This window comes from Epinephelus lanceolatus, chromosome 3 (assembly GCF_041903045.1).
Source record: "Epinephelus lanceolatus isolate andai-2023 chromosome 3, ASM4190304v1, whole genome shotgun sequence".
Taxonomy (NCBI): domain Eukaryota; kingdom Metazoa; phylum Chordata; class Actinopteri; order Perciformes; family Serranidae; genus Epinephelus; species Epinephelus lanceolatus.
The window spans coordinates 48,799,321-48,824,629 of NC_135736.1; the positions used below are offsets into that span (position 1 = coordinate 48,799,321).

The 25,309-nt window shown below is 43.8% G+C and overlaps 1 protein-coding gene and 1 long non-coding RNA gene across 3 annotated transcripts; one reads left to right on the top strand and one right to left on the bottom strand.

The window, feature by feature from the left end:
• Window positions 1–3,823: 3,823 nt before the first annotated feature.
• Window positions 3,824–11,038, bottom strand: LOC144462525 (E3 ubiquitin-protein ligase TRIM21-like). Of its 2 annotated transcripts, none has more exons than XM_078166537.1 (4): window positions 10,907–11,038; window positions 10,078–10,363; window positions 7,938–8,096; window positions 3,824–6,449 (listed from the first exon to the last, which is right to left on the bottom strand). In XM_078166537.1, exons 2-4 carry the CDS (start codon window positions 10,349–10,351, stop codon window positions 5,008–5,010), a joined length of 1,875 nt encoding a protein of 624 aa, XP_078022663.1. In that variant the 5' UTR covers window positions 10,352–10,363; window positions 10,907–11,038; the 3' UTR covers window positions 3,824–5,007. The 2 variants fall into 2 exon arrangements, with proteins under 2 accessions (XP_078022663.1, XP_078022664.1); XM_078166538.1 differs by having other exon boundaries at window positions 10,078–10,360; window positions 10,907–11,011.
• A 1,412-nt stretch (window positions 11,039–12,450) lies between these two features.
• LOC144462533 (uncharacterized) lies at window positions 12,451–16,197 on the top strand. The gene is made up of 3 exons (XR_013490802.1): window positions 12,451–12,472; window positions 13,843–13,985; window positions 15,528–16,197. It is a non-coding gene; the product is annotated as an uncharacterized LOC144462533 (long non-coding RNA).
• The last annotated feature ends 9,112 nt before the right edge of the window (window positions 16,198–25,309 follow it).

Genomic DNA, 25,309 nt, shown 5'->3' on the forward strand with positions numbered 1-25,309 from the left:
ACTCCCACCTCCAGAGGAATTTTTTGCGCATCCCAGGGGAGGTTGGGGACATGGAATCCGAGTGGCCCATGTTAAATCCTTCATTGTAGAAGCGGCTGCAAAGATGGACTTTTGGTTGGCCTCAAAGAAGCCAGAGGGGTTGTGGGAGCTTGCCCATCTAGTCTACATGTGCACTGTGGACTTGGAGAACGCATACAACCACATCCCACAGGGAGTTTTGTGGGGTGTACTGCAGGAATACATGGTATTGGGGTTGCTGCTCCATCCGGTCCCTGTATGACCAAAGTGAGCGCTGTGTCCACATACTTGCACAAAGTCAAACACGATTATGGTGGGTGTTGGCCTCCACCAGGGCTATCCCTTGTCTTTGATTGTGTTTGTGATATTCATGGACAGGATTCTGAAGCGCAGCTGGGGGGAGGAAGGGGTCCGGTTTGGTGACCCAAGAATTGCATATCTGCTTTTTGCAGATGATGTGGTTTTGTTGGCTTCTTTACACTGTGACCTCCAGCATGCACTGGGGCGGTTTGCGGCAGAGTGTGAAGCAGTCAGGATGAGAGTCAGCACCTCGTCTGAGGCCACGGTTCCAGAAAATGTTAGAAAATGGTGGACTGCCCCCTCCAGGTTGGGAGAGAGTTACAACCCCAAGCAAAGGAGGTAAAGAATCTCTGGTTCTTGTTCACAAGTGAGGATAGAATGGAGCGTGAGACGGATCAGCAATTTGGTGCGGCGTCTGCAGTGATGTGGGCGCTGCGCCGGACCGTCGCGGTGAAGAGGGAGCTGAGCCAGAAGGCAAGGCTTTTGATTTACAGGTCCATCTACGTCCCAACCCTCACCTATGGTCATGAGCTCTGGGTAGTGACCAAAAGAATGAGATCACGGATACAAGCAGCTGAAACGAGTTTCTCCTGGAGGGTGGCTGGGCTCAGCCTTACTGTGCATTCACACCAAAAGCGTCATGAGCGCAAGTTGTCGCTCACGTTCCTGGCATCGTGCTGCCTGGCAGCTCTGGCAGGGCTTGCAGAAGGCTGCCAAGGTGCAGGGCTTTCAAGCTGCGCTGCAGAAGATCTCTTTCTTTCACTGTCCCGCCTTGAGAATATTCACGGTCTGCAATTGGCTGCTGCTCGCTGCTGCTTCGGCAGCGTCGCTGCTCATTTGCATAAAGTTGAGCTTCTTTCAACTTCTACTTGATGCTCCGATCGCTGGCATCGCGCTGCTCGCTGCGGCTCGCTGCTGCCAACGCTCCAGACACCCTTCATAGCAAGCATGCATTGAAAATGAATGGCTGCCGTCCGCTTATGACGCTAATGACGCTTTTGTTGTGAATGCACAGTTAGAGATAGGGGGAGGAGCTCGAACATTGGGAGGGAGCTCGTAGTAAACCTGCTGCGCCTTCACTTTGAAAGGAGGTGGCTTGGACGTCTGATCAGGATCCTCCTGCGCACCTCCCGTCAGAGGTGTTTCAGGCATGTCCCTGGGGCAGACCAAGACCATGCTGGATATCTCGTCTGGCCTGGGAACACCTTGGGATCTCCCAGGAGGAGCTGGAAAGCGTCTCTTGGGAGATGGATGTCTGGAGTACTTTGCTTGGCCCTCTGCCCCCGCGACCCGGCCTCGAGTAAGTGGTTGAAAATTGAATGGAAACTGGCGATAGTTGCAGGACGAGCCATTATTATTCAAATTTGGCGCGAACGTTCACTTGGAGATGTTATTTACAGGTTTCAAACAGGTTTACTCTGATACCATGTGAACGCAGCATCAGTGGAACAGTTCAACAGCATCTTTGTACAAATTCTATTTAATGCAATACAACAACTACAAAGTTATAAATGGTGTATTTTAATTTAGTCTTTGTCAGAGAAGTGTGATTCAAATTAATTTTAGTGTTGTTCACCTCCAGCAGACAACACAAACATTTTCACTGACATATAGAATTAAAACACTTCGGCAAACAAGTGCGCCTGGCCAAGTGGTTGAATTTCCATCGGCTTGCACGTGCTCAGGTGCACTACTCCTCATTGCGTGAGACGGTTTATGCGTTAATTTTTCAAATTAGGACACTTCAGTTTCAGTGTTTGTGAAGTGCTGAGCATACGACTGGATAAATGATGACTTGGATTGAACTGCATGAGTTGTGTGAGTGTTTGTAAACACGTTTTGATGTAGTTTTGCTGTTGTTAAAGGTGGACCCCTGTGACTTCTATTCATGGAGAAATTTCTCAGTTGTATGGATTCTTTGTTCCCAGTGGAGGCATGCAAGGCAAAAGAAATTTCCTTCAAGAATTCAAGGTAACGCGGGGTGAGTAACTGATAAACAAATGATCACTCTGAAGGTGACGTATTCCTTTAAAGCCTTCTAGGGCTCGATGTTCGTCCGTCCAGGAAACAAAATGTATTTGTCTTGAAATTCAACTTTTCTGTTGAGTGTTAAAGTCACTGTTCATTCAGGCCTTGTGTTCAACAGCTACTTTATGTTACAGCTTTTATTTTACAGCCATATATTTACAGATTTCTGTGACTCATCAGTCATCTCACTGTTATTCACTAAAAAATTAAAAACCAGTTATAACCAAACTGTATCTCACACAAAGTAGAAAATCCTGTCAGCGTGGTTTCTATTGTTAACGTCTGTTAACCTTTTAATGTCCAGTAAATCAATGACACGTACTGTATCCTGTAGACATGACCAACATGTAACAGTCAGACATTTGTTCCCTTGAATAGAAATATAATAATAAATACAAATTAGATTTTAACTGTGTCCTCTGACACGAGAAGCTGTAGACATGTCTGTACACAGTTGTAGATGTTAAATTAACTTAAATAAAATGCCTCCAGTGCTGTTACATTTGCTCCTACATGTTGGAGCAGATAAAACGTTTGGCATTGTTTCATTTAAAATTGTAATAATTTAATATTATTTGAAAAAGCAACTGATGACTGTTAACAAGTAGAACACAGATGCAAGTTACCTTCATAAAAAATGGACCCAAATATACTGAACAAAAACTTAAATGCAACACTTGATTTTGATCCCATTTTTCACAATTTTGAGTTAAAGATCTCAGACCTTTGCATTCCCTAAACAGATATATTGCTCTGACATTTTGGTCACAAATTTGATCAGATTAGTTTATTGGCTTATGAGCTCTTCTTCTTTTACAAGATGGTCTGTCCACCTGACAGGTGTGGCACATCAAGATGCTGAATAAAGAGCATCATAACTACACAGGTGCTCCTTGGGATGGTCACAATAAAAGGATACTGTAAAATGTTTGATCATGACACAATGACACAGATGTCACAAGTATTGAGGGAGTGTGTTATTGGCATGCTGTCTGCAGCTCTGTTGGTGAGGTTTAGTTTCCTCGTGTTTGGTCATGATTTTATCACATAAAAGTTCTACATGGCTCAACATGAACTGAAGACAGTACAACCTATTTCTGAATAAGAGGAGTCGAGAAGTGGGAGAGTAAGAGTACTCTGTACTACCAGCAGCCCAAAGGCATCATCAAGGTGTGTCAGTGTTTGGTTAACAGTACAGTGACTCCATGCTGGTTGTTCCTTTGTGTTGTGGTCCATCCAGTGGTCGCTCTGTGCCATAACACCAGGAAGTGGAAGCTTGTTGCTGTTGTTACTGTAGTGCAACGAGCAACTGTCAACTCAGCACTGAGGTTGAAGTTTACTGCCTGAAGTTTAACTAGATGCTTTTATTGTGAAGCAGCCACAGGAAACACAGTGTGTTTGTCAGGAAATACAACTTATGTATAAACCAGGCTTTTCTGTTCAGTGTTTAATGTTCAAGTCACTGCTTACTCAGGCCTTGTGTTCAACAACTAGTTTATTTTACAGTTTTTATTTCACAATCATATATTTACAGATTTCTGTGACTCATAAACCATCTCACCAGTATCCAAAAACACATTAAACTTGTCCAAAGTCACCAGTAATTATCAAACCACTTCCCAGACAAAACATTCAAGTAAAAAAATCTAAAAGAAAAACTTTTTCAAAGTCAAACTGCAGCCTGACATATTTGGCGTCTTTACAAACAGTGATTTCTTCTGTCAGTGAGAGTAAATGTCTGTGGGTTTAACACAGGTTTAAACAGATATTCTCCACATAAAGTTTGTGTCATGATGCAGAGTTGAAGAGATGAAAGTGTTAGATTAACATGCTGCCTGTGTGATGGGATACAAACTCAGCTTGGTTAATGGTAAAGGTCGCACATGGTAATCTTCCCTCCTCCCACACTCCGTTATAAAAGTGCAGCAACTTCAAGAGTGCTCCTTCACCTAGGTGCTTTAGCATAACATAGCATAGCTGATTTTCCCCTGGTGAGGTTGGTCTTGATTTGTTTATTGCTCTCTATATCTCTGCCAAAGTGAATGGTCCATCAATTACATCATCTGTTACTTCATTCCTGTTTAACACACCTGGACTCTGACTCATTGTCCTTTCCCTTCTTCTGACAGATTATCTGAACTTTGTATCTTTGCAAAAGATTTGGCTGTGATCCCTCCATCTCCAACTGACATACTGTTCTTTTCACCACTGCTTGTGTTTTCCTCTACTATTCATAGGAGAGTAACAGGAATGTCAGCTTTGGGTTTCTGTAACTCAGACAGCTGCCTTCAGAAACTAGAGTCCAGGAGGGGGTGTTGCACCAGTTAGCCAGGTAACTTCTAAAATAACATGCAACAACTTATTCAAGTATTTTTAATACATAGCAATAATCAATACTTCTGACCAATAGTGGTGAATGAGCGTGTAATACAGTAGAAAAGCAATGATGAAATAAAAATGAAAAATCATTTCTTTCCCCTAATGGTCCAAAAATGTTTGTAGTTTCAAAAATTAACTACAGGAAAAATGGCAAAAAAGTAATTAAACTAGCTGAGTCAATATGCAAATATCAATGTCGTCAAACTACCAGCAAGCTACTGCAAAATGTAGTTAAACTACTAGTTTGATTACATGTACTTTACTACTCCCCAACACTGGTGATTATTTTACTCTGACAGGAGAGATGATCAGAGGTGCAGAGTTTTTACCACCATCATTATTATCAGGACTGAAGTATGGGAAGAGTTTCTCAGTGAAGGAGCAGCCAGTAAAGGAGTAGATAAGAGCTGCAGCATCTACGTCATAAAAGGAGACCAGACCCTCCTCATAATCCACAAACACCCCCACCTTCTGAGGACGAGACTTCAGAGAGAGACGGACTAAAGGACCAGCAAGAGCAGCATATTCATTTCCATTTCTCAACCATATGGTCCAGTAACCATTCTGAGGTCTCAGTGTGATGTTTCCCTTCCTGTTGATCGACTCTCTGGCCACTCCTAAATCCCATTCAGTCTTTCCTTTAACTTGAACCTCAAAGTAAGATCTGCCTGAAGAGAAACTTCGTTTTCCTAAGACACAAGTACATTTAGAAAATCTCTTTGGGTTGTCTGGGAGATTTTTCTTTACTTTAACATGATGCACTTGTTTCCCATCATCAGACAGGATGAGATGAGGATATGCTGTATCAGGATCAAGAGTCACATCCACTGCATACTGCTGGACTCTCTTCAGCTCAGCTTCAAATAGCGTCTTCATCTTCATCTTCATCTGTTGACTGAGTGTCTCCTCCAGCTGAGACACAGCTGTCCTCACAGTCCCCTCATATGATGGTGGACAGACACTGACCTCTGTCCAGTCCTTGGTGGGTGTTGGGTGGTGGGTGTTTAGAGACAGAACGCTCTGGAGAAGATGGAGGTGGTCTTCAGAGTGTGAGAGCTGCTTCACCTCAGTGCTTCTCTTCTTCAGCTCAGAGATTTCCTGTTCCAGCTCATTGATGAAGCCTTCAGCCTGTTTCTGTGTCGTTTTCTTCTTCTCTTTAATGGTGCTGATGAGCTCATTCAGGCCTCTCTCAACAGACTCCTTCAGAGCAGTGAAGACCTGAACACCTTCTGCTATCTCTCTGTCTGCATCTTTCTCACTGAGGTCGACTGAGTGTTTGATCTCATGAATCTTCAGTTGTCTCTTCTGGATCATCTGCTGAATATCAGCCTCTGTCTTCCCCAGCTCAGCCTTCTTTTCTTCATATCCTTCTTTCAGAGGAACAACATCATGTGTCTTGTGGTCTAAAACAGTGCAGAGCATGCAGACACATGTCTGGTCGGTCTTACAGAACAGCTCCAGAGGTTTATCGTGCTTCGTACACATCCTGTCTTCCAGGTTCTCCACAGGGTCGATCAGCTGATGTCTTTTCAGGCCTGACATTGTCAGATGAGGCTCCAGGTGAGTCTCACAGTAGGAGACCAGACACACCAGGCAGGACTTCAGGGCCTTCAGTTTGGTTCCAGTGCAGACGTGACAGGGAACTTCTCCTGGTTTGGCAGCTTGTTGCTCTGCCCTCTCTCTGATCTGATCCTCAGATGGCAGAGTGTTTGCAGCAGCCATATCTACACACATTGTGTGAAAAGAAAAGCACAGACAAAATATTTTCACTGCAGACCTCCACATTATTTGATGCACATGCAGGAAGTGGTAAGGTATCAGTGGAAGCTTACATTACATTAGTTTATATTAGTTGTTGTTTTTTATATCAGCTCACTGCTGTAAATGAACAGAACAGATCAGACCTAACCTGTCTCCCCTCTGTGTCTCTATTCAAGTTAAAGTGGACAGGATTGAGGGGGCTTCTTTTTTTCCAATAAAAGAAAATGCATTGATTTAACCATGCAAAAGAATTGAAAGGGCAGAAACTGCCAAACCTCAACAAAGAGCCACTGCTTCAAAATCAAATGCATTTATTAATCAGAGCACTATCATAAGAACTCAGCACTAGCAGAGATTTGAGGAGGCTATATTTTCAGTTTATGAAAAATGATCTGATCAAAATCAGCAGGAAGAGGGCAGCAGTAGAAACAGCTGTTCTCTCTTTTTCTGAAGGGTTCTGGCAGTCTATTAATCAATAACCTTAGCTTCCCTTCAACACTGCAAAAAATAGGCTACAACCCTCTTGTGATCGGTAGTGTTACTGTTGTCGCCATGGAGATAGTAGTTTTAAATCCCTGACGACTCTGACCTGCATTCAGCGTCTCTGTCCACAGGAGCAGCCATCTGTCAGCAGCTGCTCCTGCAGAGCTGAGAGGACAGCGGCCGTTCAAACTGCCTTCACCAGCCTGACTGATAGCAGACATTTACTGAACCAAGATAGCTTTAATATCACCATGGAAAGAAATCGACTGTTTTATTGATTCATTGATTTCATTAACCAGTCCACCGTGGCGAGGGAGGGGAATCTGCAGCTTAGAGACAGATTGGGAGCAGATTGATCAATGAATATTTGGTCAGTAAGTTAAAAACACATACTGCGGGATATTTGTGGGATTTCTGCTGTCTGTGCAGATTACACTTCACTTAATACCACACATATAGACTTGGACTAAAAAAACGCAGGGCGTGTCTGGTTACCATGGAGATGACTGAAACATTTGCTCTTTGATTTCTCTGAGTGACACCTGTCAATAGTGTCATGCAATGTGCCACAAAATCAGCCTGTAAGACCCTTCCTGGCACTGGCCCACTGGTCTTTCTCTATCCTGTGTGTGTGCACCCACTCTCACACAGACACATGTAGACACACACGTAGACACACACACAGGGCCGTGCCTGACCAATTTGGCACCCTAGTCACGATATTTGCTGGCGCCCCCTTCTTGAAAAATTGTCTCTTTTATTAATTATTAAACAAATGTTACATTGCAATAAAGACACAAAATAAAAGGTACTGCACACAAGAAACTTTTTTATACAACCTTCAGTTGCAGACAGTGCAACATGCATCATTGATTCTCAGTTCTAAGTCCAATAGAGGGTGAGAGAGAGTGGCACTGGCAGGCTGCACTGCACTGAAGTAGAGGGGACAGGAGAATGTGTAATCTTACCTGTGTCTCCACTGGCAGGCTGCGCTGAGGTAGAGGGGATCGGAGAATGTGATCTTATTTCTCCACTTAATTCTCCACTGGCAGTCTGTGTGTGGGAGGGACTGGGAGATGCACTTGAGGCAGAGGCTGCATCACTTGGTGCTGAGGTGGATGAGGTGGCTGCACTTACATTAGGCCCAGGATTTGCAGAGGTGGGGGATAAAGAGGAGATACGTATATTTGACAAACTGGGCTTTTACAATATATTAATCATTAATAGTTGTTGATTGTGAAACCATCACGGCATAACCATAATAGCACCTAACATTACAGCCTGCCTTGATCTACTGGCATTTTAAACACAGCAAACAGCCAAAATATAAAAAATGCAACTGTAACATCACAAATTGCACAAATCTGAAAATTGGAAAACATAAATATACAGTATATGAATATATGCCTGGTTGGTAAACAGTGAGTGGTTTGTGCAGCAGCACACTAACATTAAACATTAAAAGAAAAGTTAGGCCAATATATTAAATCATGTTGCTTATTCATTCCATCAAACACTTTGAGTCTTTCTTTCCAACTTTCTCTAAGATGGGAGCAACATTAACTGACATTAACTCTAGCTGAATGCTGAAAGTGTTCCTAAAACAAGTGGCTAATGAAGTCGCAGTAACATTGACGTCACATAGCAGTAGCCTAACCGCTAATCATTAGCGGCTAATGAGCTGACGTTAGCTTGCAAGTGCTTAAGTAACTGTAACTTAGGTTGAGTTCAGGGTATGAAATTAACAAAATATTCTGGGGGCAATTTTGGCCCCCACGGTCTAAAAAATGGGGGCATTTTCAAAATGTTTGGGGGCCATTAAAAAATTGTAATTATGTTCTAACAATAAGCACATGAAAAGCAAAACCAACTAAGATAGTGTCTTCACTCTTCAGTAGAAACCATTATAAATGAAATAAATAATGGGTTACATAAAGTTATGGTTGCAAAATATCACTCAGATTTCCTATAATTCAACCAGTTTAAATGTGATGATTTAACCATTAATCTACTGATTGCAGTACTAATGTTTCACCACATTACAGTTACTTTTACTGTTAAAAAGGCCAAATTACTATAAATTCCTTAGATGCAATCCTGGAAGTAAGTTAATTTAAAATTTAACATTCATTCTACCTTAATTTTTCATTAATTTGTCATTGTGTCGACACAGATCACCCAAGAAATGGTTAATTACTTATGGTACAGCAAAGCCCCCTCCCCTTCTCTGTCAGATTACTCTCACGTAATCAGTGCAATCTCGTTGATTATGTCTGGAAAATGAGTTGTAGACGTGGCGGTAAATTAATTTAATGAAAATAAAATTATACTTTAATGTCAGATTGTAATACTGTTAAAAATATAAATACATACAGTTGTTTCGAAAACCTGGGGGCAATTTTGGCCCCCGGAACATGGCTTTTGGGGGCATTCTTGGATAAATTGCGGGCCAAATGGCCCGTGGCCCTTGCTAATTTCTGACACTGGTTGTGTTTCTACCATTTTAGATGAAGTGTTTCATCACATCATTACCTCGGTCTTGTTCACGTTTCTTCTCCTCTTATTTTCTTTTTTTTTTAACTGCGCCCCAGAGGGCTTTTGCCTCTTCATGATGGCATTAGCATGGCAGGAGGCACCTGACTGTCAGTTTGTCACTCAGCAGCATCACATTACAGAAGACGGCAGGTAGCGGGGGGAGGGGGGAGGGACCGTGGCGAAATTGGTGCTGCCTGCCAGAGAGAGGCAGAAGGATGCCAGGCAGGCAGCAGAAGAAATTTAAATTAGAAATATTATTTCATTATTATTTAAAGACGTATGGCTATATGTACTGTTGTTGTTTTGTAGTGTATTGTCTAATTTTTCGAATAGAATGGGGAAGAAAACGAAAGAAAGAAAAAAACACCTCACTCTCTGGCGCCCCCTGGCATGCTGGTGCCTCTAGCATTTGCCTAACCTGCCCTATGGGCAGCACGGCCCTGCACACACACACACACACACACACACACACACACACACACACACACACACATATACTTTTTGCACCGTCACTTCTGAAATGAATCAGGCGTGAACAATACAGGTTGAAAATACAGATAGAGTCTCACTGACCTCGTGGTCCTGAGCTGGTGTCTGACAGACTCTGCACCAGATCATTCCTGTTGATCTTCTCTAAGACCTTCTTGGTCACATTCAGAGCTCCATCCAGTGTATAGCTGCTCGCCATCACATTCACTGTGTCCCGCCTTTCTGCTTCCTCCAGTTTGGACACTTTGATGGCTTGGTAGCCTTCCAGGATGTCAGGCTGCTCCAGGTGCCATTTGAAGTTCTTAAAGTCATCTTCTGTCAGATCCTCCAGAGCGTTCAAAAGGTCCTCTGTCGTCATCGTGGCCTCCTGCTAAAATCAGACAGTAGGAAGGAAAAGTGTAACACAGATGTATCGGAGCAGCAACAGGGGTTCTGATTGGCTGACACGGGAGCTGTGTTGGTGTGATTTGTGTGCAGAGTCTGGACAGTCAGAGAGTCACAGTCATCTTTGTGTTAGACCAGGGAGATACTTCCTTTTAACCACGTGTTCATGTAGACAACCTGCTGCATCAAAGGACCTGTGTACTGTGTGTGTTACTAGAGGATTAACACAACAAAGATGTGGTATTACTGTAACTGTGTATAATTTTGTGAAATAGTTTGATTTGGAATGACGTGTCTTTAAAGGGAGTAAAGGGGGTACGACGTTGTTGACAGGCTATCACACAAAGTGAACTGCTACCTCAAATAAAATTACAGGTTTCTCAGTATAGTTGGAAACATTCTGGACAGTGTAAGTACACAACTCAACAAATATATAGAATAGCTTCAGACAACACGGACATGAAAATCTCACGTTACCTTGTTACCAATTATATCTCCAGAAACAGTAAATATGATCAGCTGTACTCACCAGTGTTCAGCAGACACTCTGCCGTGTTGTTGACAAAGACCTGATGAAGTCAGTTTAATGTTTTTTCTAAGAGACACAGGTCCGTCTCAACTGTCTGAACTCTACTGCGACACTTGTAAACCTTTAGATACGTTTAAGGAAGGTGACGCAGAAATGTTGTCTTTCCAGTTTCGCTCCACCTCTGACTGCAGCTCTGACGGTGAGGTTTGTTCTTCCTCATATTTAGACCTGATTTTAAACACATTATTTTTCCTTGACTTAGCATGAATAGAAGCTAACCTGTGATCTAGTTACATGTTTTTAGTGGAAGCACTGAGCAGTGTAGGCACAATGTGAAAAGTGGAAGAGTAATGCCGGGTTCAGACTACATGATATCAGCCCGATTATAGCCCAATGTGGTGTCGTACGGTGTCTCAACTCTGCCACTATTGTTTTATTTTATTCCTTTATATCCTCCATTATGAAGAAAGAACATTCTTTGCTAGCTTGATGCTAATGGCAGTACTCAGCGGGTTGATAAAGTGCCTCTGCTGTTTCCTTTTTACTCTGTGTGCTAACATCCCTACAGGAAATATCTAAAAGCCTGGGCTGTTGCTGTCCTACAGTTTCCACGGCAGCAGATCGCTCTGTGTTCCTATTGGTCAAAGTGACGGCTGTGACGGGAGAAGAAAATCAAACATGCTAGACTTTCTGTGGGGACGTCGTCTACTATGACACACTACACAAGATAAAGCAATGGATTATTGCGTACGACACTCATAGTCTCAGCTGAGAGAATCCCTTCATTTTCTAAAAAAGGCTTTTATTGTGAAACATTTGCAGGAACTTCCTGTGGAAGATTTAGTGCGCTACTTCAAATGTAGCTCCGCCCATCTGGTGATGCTTTTTACGTTACTACAGTAACATTTCAGCTGAGACATGAACAGACACAGTGACTGATATAATACTAATAATAATGAAGATAGGACAAGAATAATCTGATGACATCACACAGCATGAAAGACGCCCAGGTATGATTGGTCATGGACCAACATGTAGTCTGTCATGTCTGTCAGCCAAGTCACGGCACGACTTTATGACTCCACAGTCACCTAATGTGACATAATGACTGTTGGAACAGACAAAACTGTTGTGTAGTGTGAACCCAGCATAAGAATACTCAATACTACTGGCAGCTCAAACAACTTCCTGGACGATTCTAAAAAGGCGTCATCAAGGTGTGTCAGTGTTTGGTTAACAGTACAGTGACTCCATGCTGGTTGTTCCTTTGTGTTGTGATCCATCCAGTGGTCGCTCTGTGCCATAACACCAGGAAGTGACAGTATAATGGAGACTTGTCAGCTGTCAGTGATTAAACAACTTCGACCAAAGTCATTTCAACTTTTGAAGGAATAGTTAAACCGCAAAAAAAAACACAGCTTGTTGTTTTCTCGGTGCATCAGCGGTGGATTTTAATGTAGTAAACCTGATCACGTGGCCTCTGACTGAGTGTGGTGTTTGTGTTGTGTTTGTGTTGCAGGGAGGAGAAAGCAGAAGGCAGCCAAAGAGAGGGCAGGCCTGGCAAAGGTGAGCACCAACACCACACTGTGCCGTAACACTTCCTGAAATCAGCTGTCAGTTCACAACAAATCAGTGTGCGTTATGGTAAGGGGAAAAAACTGATGAAGTTGTAAAGTATAGTAAAATATTTCTCAGTGACTCAAAAATGCAAAAACATTTTAGTGAAATAACAGTTTATAACAGGCTGGAAGAGAGTTACTGCCCCAGGCAAAGGAGTTCAAATATCTCGGGGTCTTGTTCACAAGTGAGGGTAGAATGGAGCGTGAGATGGATCAGCGGACTGACGTGGTGAAGAGAGAGCTGAGCCAGAAGGAAAAGCTTTTGATCAATGGCCCATCTACCTCATGAGCTTCAGGTCATGACCCAAAGAATGAGATCGCAGATACAAGTGGCTGAAATGAGTTGGGCTGGGCTCAGCCTTAAGGGGGATTTATACTTGTGTGGCAGACCCTACGCTGCCGCCTACGCACGTGGTAACACAAATGTATCGGAGCAGCAACAGGGGTTCTGATTGGCTGACACAGGAGCTGTGTTGGTGTGATTTGTGTGCAGAGTCTGGACAGTCAGAGAGTCAGAGCCATCTTTGTGTTAGACCAGGGAGATACTTCCTTTTAACCACGTGTTCATGTAGACAACCTGCTGCATCAAAGGACCTGTGTACTGTGTGTGTTACTAGAGGATTAACACAACAAAGATGTGGTATTACTGTAACTGTGTATAATTTTGTGAAATAGTTTGATTTGGAATGACGTGTCGTTAAAGGGAGTAAAGGGGGTACGACGTTGTTGACAGGCTATCACACAAAGTGAACTGCTACCTCAAATAAAATTACAGATTTCTCAGTATAGTTGGAAACATTCTGGACAGTGTAAGTACACAACTCAACAAATATATAGAATAGCTTCAGACAACACGGACATGAAAATCTCACGTTACCTTGTTACCTATTATATCTCCAGAAACAGTAAATATGATCAGCTGTACTCACCAGTGTTCAGCAGACACTCTGCCGTGTTGTTGACAAAGACCTGATGAAGTCAGTTTAATGTTTTTTCTAAGAGACACAGGTCCGTCTCAACTGTCTGAACTCTACTGCGACACTTGTCAACCTTTAAGGAAGTTTAAGGAAGGTGACGCAGAAATGTTGTCTTTCCAGTTTCGCTCCACCTCTGACTGCAGCTCTGATGGTGAGGTTTGTTCTTCCTCATATTTAGACCTGATTTTAAACACATTTTTTTTCTGCTGGCTCAAGGTAACACCTCCTTCACAGTCAGATTCATGGGATTTCAGTGGTTCTTGTGTCAGAGTCCTTCCTCTGGTCTGTGTGGAGTCTCTCAGTGCATCTTAACGTCTCGTGCTTGTGCTTCGCTCCACAGGAGACTATGAGAAAGGTGTGGTCCACCTGACCAACGCCATCGCGGTGTGCGGTCAGCCTCAGCAGCTGTTGCAGGTGCTGCAGCAGACTCTGCCTCCACCCGTCTTCCAGATGCTGCTCACCAAACTGCCCAGCATCAGCCAGGTGGGCCACACACTTCATTCTTTAGTCTTTACATGGTTCTCCGCTAGTCTTCATGTTCTCTCACACAGAAACAAGAACCACCAGAACAAACAGTTTAAAATCACACAGTATCAATAAAGACAAATATAAAGATCAGACAATAAGTTAAGGACTCGACATGAAAACAAAATTTTCACAAATAAAACAACTTATCAAAAACAACTAAAGGGACTTTTTGAAATGAAATCTGCTTGTGATGAGTCTGATGTTGAAGATGGGGAGTTTATTAAAGAACAATTCTCATCATATAATGTGTTAATGGACCAGAAACCAGCAGCTGATCAGAGCTCACTTCACATTTTAGTGGTGGAAAAAGTAAAGTATATAGTAAATATGGTTTACTGCAGTAAAAATACTAAAACCACACAGTGAAAACACTTCAAGTAAAAGTCCTGCATTGAAAAGCTCACTTAAAGGGAAAGCTTGGATTTTTTTGAAGAGGGTTGTATGGGACACTTATCTATAGTCAGTGTATTACACACAGTAGATGTCAGTCGGCACGGCCCAGTTTGGTGAAGCAGGCAGGAGTCTGACATGGACGCTAAATGATATATTTTGGTGGTCTGAGTTGAAGGTGTGAGAAAGAATAGTATCAGTAACATTGTTAACACTGTGCTACATTACAGAGAAATACAAACCGTACTAATGAACCTTCATTAATATAGGCCTATATTTTATCTCCAAGTGCACGTCACACACTGAGCGAGCCGCCTGTTAATGACGCTGTGGGCTAATGGGCATGTAGCTACTTCCATGTTTCACATGATACGTCATGTTTGTAGTCGACCAATGAAGATGAGTTTACATATCACCTTGGGTTCGTCCTTCACCTTCTCAAAATGATGCCACACTTTGGATTTCCTGCCCGACATGTTATTAACTAGCCTGTGGAATAACCGCAGGTACCAGCCCTGGAAATTAACCTGACTCCTGTCTGACTGCAGAGCGTGGACACTTCCTGTGTCTGTCCTTTCAAAGTAAAGTCACACATGGTCCAGTCATATACTGTAGGTTTGGATATATTTTGACAAGGTGCAGCTCCTAATAGAGTTTCATATTTGTTTCTTGTTTTGTCCTGCGACTAAGCGACCAATGAAGTTTTGCTGACTAATGACCTTTCTGGTCGACTGTTAGGGGGCAGCCATAGAAGCTAAGTAATCTACTGCTGTGGACGGGGAAGCAGCAAAACATGTTTTAGACACCTTAAAATCAAGTGTACGCTATTATTGAGGGTATGAAAAAACAAATTGTGTTTTGCTGACACTGCTTGGCTACAGCGGCTCATGTGTAAACATGAAAATGCTAATGGTCCTATCTAGAGCCAGTGTACAAAGTATAATATTTACCTCTGAGATGTAGTGGAGTATAAGGTTGCATAAAAAGGAAACACTCATGGAAATTACCTTGAATTTGACAGTCCATCTTCATCCTGATTGGTAACTTCACCCTGTTAACTCTTTAATGTGTGTCTGTCTCTGTTTGTGTTGTCTTTCTGTCCTGCAGCGTATTGTGAGTGCACAGAGTCTGAGCGAAGACGATATAGAATGAGAGGATGCAGAGGAAACACCCCCCCCCCCCCCTCCTCTTCCTCACCCTCCTCCTCCTCCTCCTCCTCATGTGGACCCTTCCTCCCATGACGACCTGCCAACGCCTCGGCCTCCATCACTCCAGCCGACGTCCATCACTTCCCATCAAGGCGTCCAAAGGGAATTAGTTTTTTATTCCTGGTTTATCCATGACAGTAGTGTTTGTTTGTTTTGACTTAAATGACCCATTTTGGGGTGTAAAGAGGATCTGGATCATAAGATCCAGACAAATACAAGAGCCCGTCCCCACTCCACCATCAGTAGGTTTGTACTCATGAGCTGGACTGGCTGTTAACATGAATCCTTCCTTCAGGGTGGTGTAGCTCACATCCTGACAGCATCATGTACCAGGTTTACACTGTCTGACATGTTCATGGTTATCATGATATCAGTCGTAGAAGTGACACAAACAGGAATCTTCTGTCTGCTCGAAGGCTTCACAAACTATTTATTGTTTTTGTTATCAGTCGTCTTTCTGTTCGCTCTCCACTTGGAAACACTTTTTAAAAAGTGATGAAATGTTTTGTTCATAATAAAGAGGACGGCCCTCTTTAGGAAGAAAATAAAAAATGTGAACAAATTATAAAGTTGTCTTTTGAGTTCATTTTATTATCCTTCCACCAACTTAATGTGGTGGAGGGGTTTGCTTGTATCAGTGAACCTTGGAGCTGTGTTGTCCGGGGCTAATAGCTCCTGGTAGGGTCTCCCAAGGCAAAGTGATCCTACGGGAGGGGCCAGACTAAGAGCGGTTCAAGAAAACCTTGATGAAACCACACTTGAGGGAAAAGAGTACCTCGCCCGACATGGGGACACTCGGGGAGGGGGGGACTCGCCAACAAGCATCAGGTGGCCAGGCCTAGGGCCATGGGGCCGGGTTCATCCCAAATGAATGACATGGAGCTACCCTGCCCACCACCCACATGGACTCGCATTGGGGCCAGGTGCATTGTGTGCCAGAGAAAGGCAGGGGCGTGGACCCGGGCATGCTGACTCCTGGTGTCGCAGACTGGCTCTGGGGACGGGGAACTTCACCTCTCTGGCGGGGAACCAGAGCTGGTGTGGGAGGGAGAGCTACACCAACTAGATAGTTAGGCTCACCTTTGCACACGAGGCCAGTTGAGGAATCAAACTCCTGGCGAGGAGCTTGACTCTTGCTTTTTCGGAAGTTGCCCAAGGTGAGAGACATTGGGCGAGCGTGGGGATACTCACAAGTCCCCAGCTGAATGCCACTGTGTTGGAGTTCTTCCCAAGGAACAAGAAGGTGGCCCCAGTTGGACTGCGAGTAGCTTAGAGGAGGTCTCTGACTGTTGTTTGTGCGTATGCATCGAACAGCAGTACAGAGTACCCGGCCTTCTTGGAGTCTCTGGGCAGTGTCCAAGAAAGGGTACGGACCAGGGTCTTTATAGTTTTCCTGGGGGACTTAAACCTTCAATACTCACGTGGGCAATAATGGAGGAACCTGGAGGGGGGTGATTGGGAGGAACAGCCTGCCTGATTTGAACCCAAGCAGTGTGATGTTACTGGACTTCTGTGCTATTCATGAATCGGCCATAATGAACACCATGTTCAAACACAGGGAGGTTCATAAGTGTACTTGGTACCAGAACGCCCTAGGCCAAAGATCGATGATTGACTTTGTGGTTGTACCATCAGATCTACGGCCGTGTGTCTTGGACACTCTGAGTGAAGAGAGGAGCAGAGCTGTCAACTGATCACCGCCTGGTAGTGAGTTGGATCAGATGCTGGGAAAAGCTGCCAGGAAGACCTAGTAAATCCAAACACGTAATGGGGGTGAACTAGGAACATCTGGCAGAGTCCCCTATTCATGAGGTCTTCAACTCCCACCTCCAGAGGAATTTTTTTGCGCATCCCAGGGGAGGTTGGGGACATGGAATCCGAGTGGCCCATGTTAAATCCTTCATTGTAGAAGCGGCTGCAAAGATGGACTTTTGGTTGGCCTCAAAGAAGCCAGAGGGGTTGTGGGAGCTTGCCCATCTAGTCTACATGTGCACTGTGGACTTGGAGAACGCATACAACCACGTCCCACAGGGAGTTTTGTGGGGTGTACTGCAGGAAGACATGGCACTGGGGTTGCTGCTCCATCCGGTCCCTGTATGACCAAAGTGATCGCTGTGTCCACATACTTGCACAAAGTCAAACACGATTATGGTGGGTGTTGGCCTCCACCAGGGCTATCCCTTGTCTTTGATTGTGTTTGTGATATTCATGGACAGGATTCTGAAGCGCAGCTGGGGGGAGGAAGGGGTCCGGTTTGGTGACCCAAGAATTGCATATCTGCTTTTTGCAGATGATGTGGTTTTGTTGGCTTCTTTACACTGTGACCTCCAGCATGCACTGGGGCGGTTTGCGGCAGAGTGTGAAGCAGTCAGGATGAGAGTCAGCACCTCGTCTGAGGCCACGGTTCCAGAAAATGTTAGAAAATGGTGGACTGCCCCCTCCAGGTTGGGAGAGAGTTACAACCCCAAGCAAAGGAGGTAAAGAATCTCTGGTTCTTGTTCACAAGTGAGGATAGAATGGAGCGTGAGACGGATCAGCAATTTGGTGCGGCGTCTGCAGTGATGTGGGCGCTGCGCCGGACCGTCGCGGTGAAGAGGGAGCTGAGCCAGAAGGCAAGGCTTTTGATTTACAGGTCCATCTACGTCCCAACCCTCACCTATGGTCATGAGCTCTGGGTAGTGACCAAAAGAATGAGATCACGGATACAAGCAGCTGAAACGAGTTTCTCCTGGAGGGTGGCTGGGCTCAGCCTTACTGTGCATTCACACCAAAAGCGTCATGAGCGCAAGTTGTCGCTCACGTTCCTGGCGTCGTGCTGCCTGGCAGCTCTGGCAGGGCTTGCAGAAGGCTGCCAAGGTGCAGGGCTTTCAAGCTGCGCTGCAGAAGATCTCTTTCTTTCACTGTCCCGCCTTGAGAATATTCACGGTCTGCAATTGGCTGCTGCTCGCTGCTGCTTCGGCAGCGTCGCTGCTCATTTGCATAAAGTTGAGCTTCTTTCAACTTCTACTTGATGCTCCGATCGCTGGCATTGCGCTGCTCGCTGCGGCTCGCTGCTGCCAACGCTCCAGACACCCTTCATAGCAAGCATGCATTGAAAATGAATGGCTGCCGTCCGCTTATGACGCTAATGACGCTTTTGTTGTGAATGCACAGTTAGAGATAGGGGGAGGAGCTCGAACATTGGGAGGGAGCTCGTAGTAAACCTGCTGCGCCTTCACTTTGAAAGGAGGTGGCTTGGACGTCTGATCAGGATCCTCCTGCGCACCTCCCGTCAGAGGTGTTTCAGGCATGTCCCTGGGGCAGACCAAGACCATGCTGGATATCTCGTCTGGCCTGGGAACACCTTGGGATCTCCCAGGAGGAGCTGGAAAGCGTCTCTTGGGAGATGGATGTCTGGAGTACTTTGCTTGGCCCTCTGCCCCCGCGACCCGGCCTCGAGTAAGTGGTTGAAAATTGAATGGAAACTGGCGATAGTTGCAGGACGAGCCATTATTATTCAAATTTGGCGCGAACGTTCACTTGGAGATGTTATTTACAGGTTTCAAACAGGTTTACTCTGATACCATGTGAACGCAGCATCAGTGGAACAGTTCAACAGCATCTTTGTACAAATTCTATTTAATGCAATACAACAACTACAAAGTTATAAATGGTGTATTTTAATTTAGTCTTTGTCAGAGAAGTGTGATTCAAATTAATTTTAGTGTTGTTCACCTCCAGCAGACAACACAAACATTTTCACTGACATATAGAATTAAAACACTTCGGCATACAAGTAGTGCGCCTGGCCAAGTGGTTGAATTTCCATCGGCTTGCACGTGCTCAGGTGCACTACTCCTCATTGCGTGAGACGGTTTATGCGTTAATTTTTCAAATTAGGACACTTCAGTTTCAGTGTTTGTGAAGTGCTGAGCATACGACTGGATAAATGATGACTTGGATTGAACTGCATGAGTTGTGTGAGTGTTTGTAAACACGTTTTAATGTAGTTTTGCTGTTGTTAAAGGTGGACCCCTGTGACTTCTATTCATGGAGAAATTTCTCAGTTGTATGGATTCTTTGTTCCCAGTGGAGGCATGCAAGGCAAAAGAAATTTCCTTCAAGAATTCAAGGTAACGCGGGGTGAGTAACTGATAAACAAATGATCACTCTGAAGGTGACGTATTCCTTTAAAGCCTTCTAGGGCTCGATGTTCGTCCGTCCAGGAAACAAAATGTATTTGTCTTGAAATTCAACTTTTCTGTTGAGTGTTAAAGTCACTGTTCATTCAGGCCTTGTGTTCAACAGCTAGTTTATGTTACAGCTTTTATTTTACAGCCATATATTTACAGATTTCTGTGACTCATCAGTCATCTCACTGTTATTCACTAAAAAATTAAAAACCAGTTATAACCAAACTGTATCTCACACAAAGTAGAAAATCCTGTCAGCGTGGTTTCTATTGTTAACGTCTGTTAACCTTTTAATGTCCAGTAAATCAATGACACGTACTGTATCCTGTAGACATGACCAACATGTAACAGTCAGACATTTGTTCCCTTGAATAGAAATATAATAATAAATACAAATTAGATTTTAACTGTGTCCTCTGACACGAGAAGCTGTAGACATGTCTGTACACAGTTGTAGATGTTAAATTAACTTAAATAAAATGCCTCCAGTGCTGTTACATTTGCTCCTACATGTTGGAGCAGATAAAACGTTTGGCATTGTTTCATTTAAAATTGTAATAATTTAATATTATTTGAAAAAGCAACTGATGACTGTTAACAAGTAGAACACAGATGCAAGTTACCTTCATAAAAAATGGACCCAAATATACTGAACAAAAACTTAAATGCAACACTTGATTTTGATCCCATTTTTCACAATTTTGAGTTAAAGATCTCAGACCTTTGCATTCCCTAAACAGATATATTGCTCTGACATTTTGGTCACAAATTTGATCAGATTAGTTTATTGGCTTATGAGCTCTTCTTCTTTTACAAGATGGTCTGTCCACCTGACAGGTGTGGCACATCAAGATGCTGAATAAAGAGCATCATAACTACACAGGTGCTCCTTGGGATGGTCACAATAAAAGGATACTGTAAAATGTTTGATCATGACACAATGACACAGATGTCACAAGTTTTGAGGGAGTGTGTTATTGGCATGCTGTCTGCAGCTCTGTTGGTGAGGTTTAGTTTCCTCGTGTTTGGTCATGACTTTATCACATGTAAGTTCTACTTGGCTCAACATGAACTGAAGACAGTACAACCTATTTCTGAATAAGAGGAGTCGAGAAGTGGGAGAGTAAGAGTACTCTGTACTACCAGCAGCCCAAAGGCATCATCAAGGTGTGTCAGTGTTTGGTTAACAGTACAGTGACTCCATGCTGGTTGTTCCTTTGTGTTGTGGTCCATCCAGTGGTCGCTCTGTGCCATAACACCAGGAAGTGGAAGCTTGTTGCTGTTGTTACTGTAGTGCAACGAGCAACTGTCAACTCAGCACTGAGGTTGAAGTTTACTGCCTGAAGTTTAACTAGATGCTTTTATTGTGAAGCAGCCACAGGAAACACAGTGTGTTTGTCAGGAAATACAACTTATGTATAAACCAGGATTTTCTGTTCAGTGTTTAATGTTCAAGTCACTGCTTACTCAGGCCTTGTGTTCAACAACTAGTTTATTTTACAGTTTTTATTTCACAATCATATATTTACAGATTTCTGTGACTCATAAACCATCTCACCAGTATCCAAAAACACATTAAACTTGTCCAAAGTCACCAGTAATTATCAAACCACTTCCCAGACAAAACATTCAAGTAAAAAAATCTAAAAGAAAAACTTTTTCAAAGTCAAACTGCAGCCTGACATATTTGGCGTCTTTACAAACAGTGATTTCTTCTGTCAGTGAGAGTAAATGTCTGTGGGTTTAACAGAGGTTTAAACAGATATTCTCCACATAAAGTTTGTGTCATGATGCAGAGTTGAAGAGATGAAAGTGTTAGATTAACATGCTGCCTGTGTGATGGGATACAAACTCAGCTTGGTTAATGGTAAAGGTCGCACATGGTAATCTTCCCTCCTCCCACACTCCGTTATAAAAGTGCAGCAACTTCAAGAGTGCTCCTTCACCTAGGTGCTTTAGCATAACATAGCATAGCTGATTTTCCCCTGGTGAGGTTGGTCTTGATTTGTTTATTGCTCTCTATATCTCTGCCAAAGTGAATGGTCCATCAATTACATCATCTGTTACTTCATTCCTGTTTAACACACCTGGACTCTGACTCATTGTCCTTTCCCTTCTTCTGACAGATTATCTGAACTTTGTATCTTTGCAAAAGATTTGGCTGTGATCCCTCCATCTCCAACTGACATACTGTTCTTTTCACCACTGCTTGTGTTTTCCTCTACTATTCATAGGAGAGTAACAGGAATGTCAGCTTTGGGTTTCTGTAACTCAGACAGCTGCCTTCAGAAACTAGAGTCCAGGAGGGGGTGTTGCACCAGTTAGCCAGGTAACTTCTAAAATAACATGCAACAACTTATTCAAGTATTTTTAATACATAGCAATAATCAATACTTCTGACCAATAGTGGTGAATGAGCGTGTAATACAGTAGAAAAGCAATGATGAAATAAAAATGAAAAATCATTTCTTTCCCCTAATGGTCCAAAAATGTTTGTAGTTTCAAAAATTAACTACAGGAAAAATGGCAAAAAAGTAATTAAACTAGCTGAGTCAATATGCAAATATCAATGTCGTCAAACTACCAGCAAGCTACTGCAAAATGTAGTTAAACTACTAGTTTAATTACATGTACTTTACTACTCCCCAACACTGGTGATTATTTTACTCTGACAGGAGAGATGATCAGAGGTGCAGAGTTTTTACCACCATCACTATTATCAGGACTTAAGTATGGGAAGAGTTTCTCAGTGATGCAGTTTTTGCAGAAGTTGTGTCCACATGGTGTGCTGACAGGATCAGTGAACACATCCAGACAGATGGAGCACAGAAACTGATCTTCAGATGGCAGATAGCTTGCAGCAGCCATATCTACACATAGGGTGAAAGAAAAAACATTTTACTCAAAACACAATTTTAATTATTTGTTTTGACTGACAGGAATGTTAGTCCTGGTCTTTTAGTATAACCTTTGATATTGGGCAAAGTAATTTTTAATCATACATGCTGTGTTTTGACCTGCACTGAGCTGTGAGCAACTGCAATCACTTAAAGCCCCTACAAGGAACTTTCATTTTGAGTTGATTTTGGCGACCCTGTGGACGAAAGTGGTAGTGTTTTGCCGGAATGAAGCCTACATTTCCCATGAGCTCTAGCGCATATTGTCGTAAAGACGCTTACCTGGCTCGGGCATGTGTTTGTTTTGGGGATGAATGAAACAGCAAGACAGGAAAACTTTGCCCCCGCTCCCATCGGGGATCCCAGCTCACCTCTGCCGCGCCCCAGTTCCACCTCTCTGGCGTAAGCGCCACCGCCACCGGGGTAAACGCAGCGGTCGGCTGGTAAGGCTTAAGGCCTGTTTGGCGAGCACTTCCACGGTTTCTTGGACTGAGTATGGAGCGGTGCCTCACCTCTTTATTTCTCAGCACTCGCTGGACCCTGTCAACGCCTGGCTGGTACCTGTCGTCGGCCCGGATGAGGTGTTCCAGCCCCGCGGCCCCTGCTCTCCTCGTCCCCGCTGGCGCAGGGTGATTCTGCGCAACCTGCGGCCTCTGTGTGTGGTTCCCGGGCAGCTAACGCCATGGACCCGCCGGCTCCTGCCAGGATTGGGCTGGTAAATGCTAGATCGCTAGCGAACAAAACGTTTATCCTGAAGGATTTCCTGACTTCCCGAGGATTGGATTTTCTCTGTGTGACTGACACGTGGCTGACTGTTGGTGAGTCCAGCGCTTTCACAGAACTTTTACCCGATGATTGCTGCTATTTTAACTCCTCGCGGACGTCGGGTCGAGGAGGAGGAATAGCGACTATTTATAAGAGTCACTATAAATGTAAGCAGCTAGGTAAGATGACGTGTGCCGTCTGAGTGCCGTAAATCATTTCGTCCTGGAAGCGACCTGGGGCGGACCTGGAGACAGTTTCCTAAAGATATGGATATACACTATATAGAAATAGCTTATCTTCACACCGATGGTCTCATTTGCTGTTGTAGGTCACGCACAGACATCAGCAGAAACGAGAGACTTTTGCATATCCAATTAAAAGTTCCTTGCAGCGGCTTTAAGTCGTGCTGACGAACTCACCAAACTGGTAAAACAGCACAGAATATGTTCACATCTTGTTGTGTAGATCAGTTTATATTTAAGCAAAGCATCACACTTCCTCCAGCTGCTTCACATTAAAAGCTTCCTGCTGGTTCTCTGTTAGAGGCTTTTATTGTGAAACAACTAGATGAAGCACAGAAAGCAGTATGTAGGAAGTGATCAGTTACAGTGACCTGACACACAGAGACTGTTTAAAGCTGTCAAAGTGAGCTACTGTACAGTGGGTCTGTGGACAAACAGCCACAGTTATATTGTTATCAGTTTCATAAGTATGAAGAGAAAAGAGTGGAACTTGCTGTCTGAGTGTAGCTGAAGTTTAGTGTTAGTTCTGGTTGTTGAAAGTGTAAATATGATCAGCTGTACTCACCAGTGTTGGGCAGAGACTCTGCTGTGTTGTTGACAAAGACCTGATGAAGTCAGTGTGAATTTTCTTTTAGAGAGAAACAGAGACTTGTCTCGACTGCAGCGTGGCTCACACTCTGACTAACTTTACTTCCATTTCTGGAGTGTGAGGTTGAAGTGAACAAGTTCAGGTGCATTCCATTTCAATCCCTCGCCCACTTTCCCTCTGCGAGCGGCCTCTGTGTGAAGTAGGCTGGAACATAATACCAACGGCTGAGGGAGGGAGTGGAAGTACCAATGAAACACACTGTGTATTCCAGTACCCAAACTACCATACTATCCACCTTATCCCTAGCCCCCATGATACCTTGCGTGAATTGTGTGCGCGACTTCCAGCCTTGAACCAAAACTGTCGATTTCCAATGGTAACAGTTTGTTTACAGAACTTTCTTCTTCTTTCCAAGAGCAATTGAGAATAAAACATGGAACACACCACCTGTTACAGCTCAAACAGGATCATGTGATCATACGTCTGCCATCTCTGACAGCCATCTCAAAGAAACCGAGCACGCTAACAGTTAGCTCGCCTTGCTCCGTTAAAATATCGCTAACTTGGGGTGTCGGTGGCTTAGTGGATAGGGCAGGTGCCCCATGTACAAGGCTGTTGCCGCAGCGGCCTGGGTTCGACTCCAGCCTGTGGCCCTTTGCTGCATGTCATTTCCCCTCTCTTTCTCTAACTTAACTCTCATTTCTGGAGTGTGACGTTGCAGCTCTCCTCTTTCCAGTGTTGCTCCGCCTCTCACTGCAGCTCTGTTGGTCCGGTTTTGTTTCCTCCCTCTGATTTACACAGTTATTGGGAAGCACCAGGGTTTTCTCTGGATAATATGGAGCAAAGGTGGAGCTGTGCCTGACAGGTGGGAGGAGTGAGGTGTGTGAGAAGGTGCTGCTTAACTTTAATCATGTGTGTTTGAACTTTAAGGTGTCTCAGCTTTATTTTAACCAGAAGAGTTTAGTTTATTGGACACAAAGACGGAGACGTCACACATTTCTGCAACATGTCAACGA